This window comes from Papilio polytes, unplaced genomic scaffold (assembly GCF_000836215.1).
Source record: "Papilio polytes unplaced genomic scaffold, Ppol_1.0 DF823399.1, whole genome shotgun sequence".
Lineage (NCBI taxonomy): Eukaryota > Metazoa > Arthropoda > Insecta > Lepidoptera > Papilionidae > Papilio > Papilio polytes.
This window is the reverse complement of record NW_013525805.1, coordinates 2,598,341-2,606,992: the sequence shown is the minus strand read 5'-3', so window position 1 is coordinate 2,606,992 and position 8,652 is coordinate 2,598,341. Positions and strand designations below refer to the sequence as shown.

The 8,652-nt window shown below is 34.1% G+C and overlaps 1 protein-coding gene across 1 annotated transcript in view; it reads right to left on the bottom strand.

Annotated features, from left to right (window-relative positions):
- Positions 1–6,868, bottom strand: part of LOC106104737 (mucin-5AC-like) — a 7,101-nt gene extending 233 nt beyond the window's left edge. The window contains exons 1-8 of the mRNA XM_013284867.1: positions 6,689–6,868; positions 5,679–6,614; positions 5,132–5,233; positions 4,855–4,926; positions 3,867–3,967; positions 3,174–3,235; positions 1,410–1,497; positions 1–1,322 (exon numbers count right to left, since the gene is read on the bottom strand). Of these exons, the coding sequence (XP_013140321.1) occupies positions 1–1,322; positions 1,410–1,497; positions 3,174–3,235; positions 3,867–3,967; positions 4,855–4,926; positions 5,132–5,233; positions 5,679–6,614; positions 6,689–6,775 (2,770 nt within the window). The 5' untranslated portion in view covers positions 6,776–6,868. The remainder of the gene's footprint in view (positions 1,323–1,409; positions 1,498–3,173; positions 3,236–3,866; positions 3,968–4,854; positions 4,927–5,131; positions 5,234–5,678; positions 6,615–6,688) is intronic.
- Between the last annotated feature and the right edge of the window lie 1,784 nt (positions 6,869–8,652).

Sequence of the window (8,652 nt, the reverse complement as noted above, 5' to 3'; positions counted from 1 at the left end):
CCTGCGGGGAGCCAAACCTCGGTCTGAACCAGGGTCTGCTGTTGTATTGGTAAGGATTGTGGGCATATGCAGCTAAATTCTGTCCAGTCGCATTGGGATAAGGATTTGAGGCTTGGTTCGGCGCGAATGGTACATTAGATAAGTTTGGCAGATTGGTATTTGGGTACGCTTGGTTTGGTGCAGGTGTGCTTGATGGGGAGAAACTAGATTGGGGGGTTTGAGTTGCACTTCCGTAGTTTTGGTTCGGTGTGGAACCATTCCCGGGGTACGTTGCTGGAGGTTGGGTTGTTGGGGGAGTGACGTAGCTTGGAGCTTGAGTACTGTTGCCATTAGACGAGCTGTAAGTCTGTCCATTAGTAGTCTGGTTGTTGGTGAAGTTGGTCTGAGTAGCGGTGGTGTCGGTTGAAAAGTTTTGTCCATTATTCTGGACCACTGTCGTTGAAAGTCCGTAACCGTCTTGTGACGACGAAGATATATAACCGGCTTGGTTTGAAGCTCCATTGGAGTTGTCACTGTCTGCTGCCGCGGTTTGTCCATTGCCGTTCGTCGGCGTGTCAGGGGTAGATTGGTTTGTAGATATGGAATATTGTAGGCTGGCGTTGTTCGGTGGGACGCTGACTGTGCTAGTGTTTGATTGGACCATGTATTGTGGGGGTATTCCCGTATACTGTGATGTTGGTGTGATAAAGGTGGAGTTTTGGGGTAGAACTTGATGGACCGGCTGCGGTTGAGACACCGGTATGGTTTGAGCGGGGTTGGCGAGTGGGGAGGTGGGGGGTGCTTGTACTATTGGTATAGTTCCTGCCATAGAGAGGCCGGGATTAGCGATCTGTTGTCCGGCGAGTGCGGCGTTCAGCTGTTGCGCTGTGAGTTGCGAGTTTAAGTTGATGCCAGCCGGCATGTATTGAGAGTTCGGTGGCATGTTAACTGGCATGAGGGGTACGTTGTACTGCATGCCGGGGGGAAGGCCAAGCTGGTTGGGCATCACTGTCACATTCTGTCCAGGCTGTAACATTTGCTGTCCGATGAGACCGGGCGGTAACCCTCCTTGGACCAGATTGGGATGATTCGCTGGTATCATGTACACTTGACTGTTAGGTTGGCCGATGACTGTCGACATTTGGCCGATATTGAGTGGGTTCTGTAGTACAGTCATGCCTTGAGGTACTGTTATCATTTGCACATTCTGAGCTGCGCTTTGTATTTTATTTGTCAAGTCCTGCTTCTGTCCGTCTTTTGAAGTTTGTATCTGTATTGCGTTGCGATCTATTTGCTTTATGTACATTCCTGTACCGTCCTGTGTGATGCCCGATGTTGAGACGCTGTTGAAGAGAACATATAAACTGTAGTAATACTATCGAAAACTTGTTTTCTTGTTTTCTATTACTCTATTTCATAAATATACTAACTTAGTTTGTTGTCCAGATGACACATGTATAATTGTTCCGTGAGTCGGATTTATTTTCATTCCCATACTAACGACTGTGTTGTCTCTAACTGCGGAATTAATAGAATTATGTAACTTATCGAATTTATAAATATAAACGTTTTGTCAATACAGTGATTACAAGCAGTAACAACTTATGAAGTAGTTAATACTAAAAATACTTGCTACTGCTGCTGTTACCAGCTTGCTGCAACTACGATTAGTAGTAATAAAATTTGTAATAAAATAAAATCAACGATGGCAGAACATCCTCTTGCATCTCGCAGAATATAAAACAGTATTTCAAAATGACGCAATAAAATTAGAAAATTACGCAAATGCATTAGAAAATTACGCGTGTGCAGTATACCATACGATGCAATATGAAAGAAATATGGACGTCACCCGAGACATATCACAATCCCCTCGAAATAGGTTAGGTCATCGGCTGGCGACTCCTATGACCAGAAATACGCAAATCATGCAAATAATTAAATTACAAAATAACGTTTATACGCGTTAAAATATTAAAAATATGTAATGTAATTACGCAAATTTTCGCTTTTCATAATGTTACACAAGATAAAGTTTTAGAATAACTAGAAAAATGTTAATTCAAATATTTCTGCAACCTCATAGCTGCGCTGCAAAATAGACAATATAACTTAAAAAAAAATCGGACAACCCATTGACAAAGGCCGGCACCCTTTAGATAAGCAATACTGACTGAAATAAAAGAAAAATATTCTTAAGAGTTGAGAAGATTCTGTGAAAAAAAAAATAAACAAATGAAAGAAACAATGTATGTGGATTTGAAAATGATGAACTGGCACGAAATACAAAATAAGGCTGCAAATAAAAAAGAAACACAAATTCTTCCATTTTCGATTTCCAAATTCGCTGCACTAAATTCAAAAATCAATGAGTAGTTATTTTTCTCATGTCTTCAAATGGATCAGGAACCAAATAAAATACAAAGAAATAATTTGAAATATCCTGTGAAATAAAGCATTTAATTAAAATTTAAAACAGCCGTTTAATGGCATTAATGCCTCTCCTAATAAATCTGCTGCTGATGAAAAAAAAAAACTTAATTCGTTATATAAAATTACGCATGAGAAAATAAATGATTGAAAAGACGCATAAACATTAACAGTAAGTAAAAATCAAATCGAGCTAACTAGAGTAAAAATATTAATAAAAAAGCGCCAAAACATTTATTTACGCAATAAAATTGACTAGAAATAGTAAACAATTACGCAAAAGTATAAAATTGTTTTTAAAATGAACAACAAGGGCAATATAAGCTACTACGAATCGCTATAAACGAAGCTTTAACCTATAAAGAACATTTTTACAAATAATTAAAACACATAAAGCACATCAAATAGAATAATACTGAAACACTTTGTATCTGAGAAAAAAAAAAACTTTACTAGGAAACTTTTTTTTATTATAACACGTTCAATGCCACAGAGTTCATTTTGGTACATTACAAGGACATTCATCATCATCATCATCATCACCTATACGTCCCCACCGAGGGGCTCAAAGCCTACCCTAAGTATGGAGTGACTAGGCCATAGTCAAGCTCACTGAATTTCTTCGTCGATATGTGCAGGAATCACGATGTTTTCTTCACCGTAAGAACGTCGGGTAAATTATGTGTTAAGAATTCTAAAAATCGAAATACAGTGGCGTTGAAAGTGTTAAATGGGATACAAAGTGCGTGTAAATCTTCAAGTACCTGCAGTGTTCGTCCAGGAGCGGGAATCTCTCGTCGAGCTCTTGTCCTGGCTTACATGCGACCTGCGGCATCATAATGCTTCAATACACGACATATTATTTTATTACAAAAAACAAAAAAAAAGGAAATACTATTATGGCCGAATAGTGGAACGACATTTAAAAATCTTATGTAGGTTGGTGGATTTATAAAATATTCTTGAGTTACAAAACCATCGCAGAAGTGGAAGTCTTCATTGTAAAGAAAAATAATTTAGAAGAAACGCCAATTGCATTTTTTACTATCATTAGACCTTCACAAAAGAGTATGTAAACGATATTTTTAGTAAACAAATCTAATCAGTATCGCTCAATCGAAGAATATTAGAAATTTCCTAATAAGAGTTCCAAATAAAATTGGTAAATGTGAAACGGCATTTTACAGCTGAAAGAAAAATAAATTAACAATAAAATAAAAAAAAAAAACTCTTTCAATAAAAAACTGAAGTAGACATGGAATGCCACATGCCCAAACTTTTACACCCTTCTCACTTGTTTTTTCCATTCTGTCAGCTCTTAAGAGTTATAGCGTGATGTTATATATCCTATAACCTTCTATAATAATTGGGTTGTTAAATGTTAAAAGATTTTTTAAAATCCTACATGTAGTTTCTGAGATTTGGGTGAACAAACTATTAGTATAGATAATTCTTACCCAGCTGGTGCTATAGGTCTCAATTGCAGTTGACTAGGAGTACCATCTGATAATCTTTTTTGACCTCGGGATTCTTGAGTACTCTTCGTTTGTGTGGAATTCTATGAATATTTAAAAAAAATGTATTAACAAGGGTTTCAATTTTCTTTTCCAGTAGAAACAACTAATTAACTAAAGGATTTAGCTTTAAATGAGGTATTAATTTAATAGTTATATCCGATTTTATATCAAGACCAATACTAAAAGATATTATGTACCATAACCAATGATTATGAGTAAGCAGGAAAGTGTTCAACAATCAATCCAACCAAGTTAAACATGGCATTGGGTGTTAACATTAAGTCATGTATACAATTGTACATTTTTTAATAAGTCCGCACAGCCGCTAGCATCATATGAACTTAAAAGAAAAAAAACTATGCACAAAAGCATTCCAAACCTGCAACAAAAATATAAGCAAAGGAACAATGAAAAGAAACTGTGAATTTAACACATTAAGTGCTAATGACTAGTCTTGGGAAGTACAAGTACGATGTACTAAAAAGTAATGTTACTCGGCACTGTACTAAAAGTAACAAGACATTTGGCACTTTTAGTACTGTACTACACGATATCGGTGTTCGCTTCTTCGTTGTTTGATTTGATTGTATATTTGCTAGAAAGCATTACCTTTAGTAATAAGAATCAAAAGTGGATAAAATTAATTATAACTTAAATTTATTTTCGCTAATAACATATGTTTGCTTGCTTAAAATTTGATGTGAAGTAATCTATAGATTTCATTATATTCTATTCATGTTATTGTGTTCTCACAAATCTGAAGTACTAAAAAGTGTACTAGTACATTTACCCAATTGTACTAGTATGGTACGCACTTGCAGATGTCCGATTAAGCCCAAGACTACTAATGAGTGGTGAGTATAAAAATCATATAAGCATTCAATGTGTTAAAGCATAAAGGGATGATCAACTTTGTAAAAATGCTCACAGAAATAATTTGTGGAGAAGATGCTTGTCCACTTGATATTATATTTATGAGTGAAGCACTGCACCCTATTGGCTGTTGGGAAAAACTCATAGTTAAATATAATAAATATATTTAAATATACTTTATTTTTATCTAATATTGTTCAACTAATATGATAAAATATAAATTTCTATATAATTATTCAGATTTCTCATATTTCAATATTGTAATCTTGGCATGGGAATTATTTTTCACCAACAAATTATGCAATAGTATGAACAAATCTATAAACATATACCTTTTGGTTAAATTGCATTATAGTGCCAGTTGTCTGCAGCTGTTGTAGTTGTGTTGCCGACAATGGTAGGGAAGTCTGTTGAAATCCACCTGCAGGTGCTATCTGAAAGAACAAGAAAAACCTTGCCATTTTTACAAAGACAAATATCATACTAATTTTCACTTAATACAAACTGCATTGATATAACAGAAACTAATGTATGTGTTTTTCCAGACTATGTCCTACATCATAAATAGAAGTGATAATTTTTCTATAGAATGTTACCAATAATAAAACTCAAAATTACTTGATGGCATATCTATGACCTCATTAACAATACAAATATTATAAAGAGGAAAGATTTGTATTTTTGTATGTATTGAAATAACTCAAACTACTGGGCCGATTTTAAAAATTCTTTCACCGTTAGACAGGTAATTTATCTGTGAGTAACATAGGCTATATATTTTTTAATTGCACGCGGGCGAAGTCGCGAGCAACAGCTACTAATCGACATTTAGAAAAGTAAAGATTCGCCATCTCTGTTTTAATAATAATCAAAACTCACTGAAACAAACTGTTGAGGTTGTAAATTCGCTAATCCTGCTTGATTAGATGCAAACTCTTGAAATTGTTGATATGGTATCAACATAGTCTGAGAGCCTGGTACGGTCCACTGCACAGTATCAGCACCTTGTATATGGTACTTCAACTCTTTGTCTCCTTTATCGGTGCTATAGAGAATTTTCTGTGAAGCACTTGTATTCTGTGCTGCGCAGACCACCGGTGTTGCTGTTGCTGAGCTCACTGTTGTCGAATCACCCGTAGCTAAACTGGCTTGAGGGAAATTTAAGCCATTCGGAAGTATCATTGACATTGATGATGGGACACCACTAAGCCGTAGTTGTGTGACATTCATTGGTTGCATATTTGAGATGTCAACAATTTGTGTGTGCCCAAAATTCGGCTGTTGGAGTGTACCTAATTGTTGTGCGATAGGTAGAGATGTGAAGTTGGTGTTAGATACTTGGACACCCGGTTGAACTATTGGTATTAATTGGCCACTTTCTTGATTTAATACATATTGCTGTTGAGGTAGTAATTGTAAGACAGTTGGTTGACGGACTGTCATAAGGGGAGTGCTTGCTGGTGCCATACTGACGACTGGTGGTAGTACAGTGGGATGGGCTGATGAAGTCAACGAGGAAGGTGTTGATAAAGCCACGGTTACTACTGGTGGTGGAACAGACGGTGGAGCTGTGGTAGTGGTCAAAGTAGGTGGTGGAACGTTTAGAGGTGGCGGCGGACCCCCCGCCTGCGCTGCACTCCACTGAGCTAACTCAACTCGTATAGTCTCAATAAGATTCTGAGCCAGAGATCGCGCAGCCGCTAACGCTTCCGATCTCGTATGGTGAAGAGCCAAATGCAAAGGTTCAAATTTATCGCTTTTCAGAATAGCAACCACTCCCGTCTCCGATCGTATGTATTCTAAGTTGGTGCCATTCTGAAATTATAAGATGAATTGTATTTTTCATAAAGTAATCAAAAAATATTAAGATCGATGATTTTTTTACTTACTGGACCAAGCAAACGACTTTTTATATCAAATGCGGCTGGCGCGTTGTCCAAGCCTATGTAAACTTTATCTATTAATCCTCCGGACATAATTTAGCCACTTTAATGATTAAATTATGAAGATTTTATCTTATTTTTAATAAATGCATCTTTTCACGAAACGCGTGTTTTGACAGGAATGCCATCGACAATACAGAGTTGTAAAAATCAATATTACAACAGATAAAATAAAATTATTGTCTGTGGAAAAGCGATAAAGCCGTGGTAATAAATTTCAAGCTGCTTTTTATCTAAATGATTGAGCATAATTTACGGTTTTTATTTTGGTTATTTAACTAAATATATTATTTATTTCACACTGAAAATCCTATCGTCACAATGTTTGTTGAAGTTGTAGTAGAAACAGTAATATTCAATCAATTTACAGCTCTCCAAAACTTATTTGCATCTCGCTATTTACTTCGAATGATCCTTAAGTTTTGCTTCTAATCACATAAAATGAAAGTTTATCATAGTAATTTAAATTGGAGATAAATGTAGATGATTGTGTGGGTCATATTTAAAATAAAAACACAAAATTGGTTAACCATTTATATTTCTACAAAAACATGATATGCCATTTCAATGTTAATATAAGTTTTATGAAAAAATATAACAATGTTAATCTATTTTCTCCTTTAAAGTTTTATGTATACATTTGAATTATTGTTAGATATACTTTGTCATGTTTTCACACTTCTAACTACCGATTCACAGATCTATAAGGCTAATGAAAAATATGCATAAAGTGTTACAATAACCGTGAGTTTCCATTGTCAAAATACTTGTACAAAGATCAATAAGAGTTTGGGAAAGAAATATGAACAGGGACAAATTAATTTTATGTGGTGGGAGTACTAACCTTTTTTTAATTTCTTTCTTAAGTTATAAGATTAAAATATTTTTAATATTTGTTAAATCACGTGAAATTCTATATTTTTAGTGAAAACTTAATTGTTATAAAAGTAGCTGCTACTAGAAAAAAAATAATGACCAAAAATAGAATTAAATTTATCATTTATGGATCAAATTATACATATTAAAACATTAACAAAAACATACCAAATTGAGAAAATCCCGGTATCTAAGTAAACCAAGTTACTTTTTCATAACATAATTATTGAGTAATAATATCTCAATAATTTAACTTATAACTACAAAACCAAACTATTATAAACACTAAAATACAGAACTAAGGTATAGGACTAGAAGATTAATAAAATTTTGATGCAAATAAAATTTCATGCAAATTAAAAAACATATTTCTAAATCAGGTATCAGTTGATAATACTATCTGCTGTACTCAGAATCATTAATTAACGAAGCGACTTAGTGTAGATTTATTATGAGATTTAAAACAAGCAAATATGTAAGGACTACTTTGAATGTGGAAATCTACTGTTCAGTTTGTATATACTCTGATTTGTCTACATAATGTATATATGATAATTCTTACCCTGAATTTATTATTATTGAACCGTATTTAACATGAATAAATCTTTGCAACTGCATAACATGAGGTAGAGGATATTCGGAAATATATTAATTTTATTCGATTCTTTTATAAATGAATTTGAACATTTCTAAAATAACTAAAACTGTCTTATAAATGTTTAGTTTTCTGTTAGTTTTGAACGTAACAATATGAATTTTAAAATATAAAAACGCCCTTATTACAATAACTATAAATAACTTACATTTAAAAACACAAATAATTTTATCAGTGTCTATTTAAGTACGCCGCCATTTTGAAATCTCTAACTCTGTTGCGAGATACATGTTTTAGGTGAATGTTTCGGTTAACATATATTTGGAAGACATGTAATGTAAGCCATCAAATAGACTTATTTAAAGGTATTTTTAATACATTAAGTACATATTCTAGCTCTTCAAGATTTTAACCTCAAATAAATGAGTATTAAGATTTA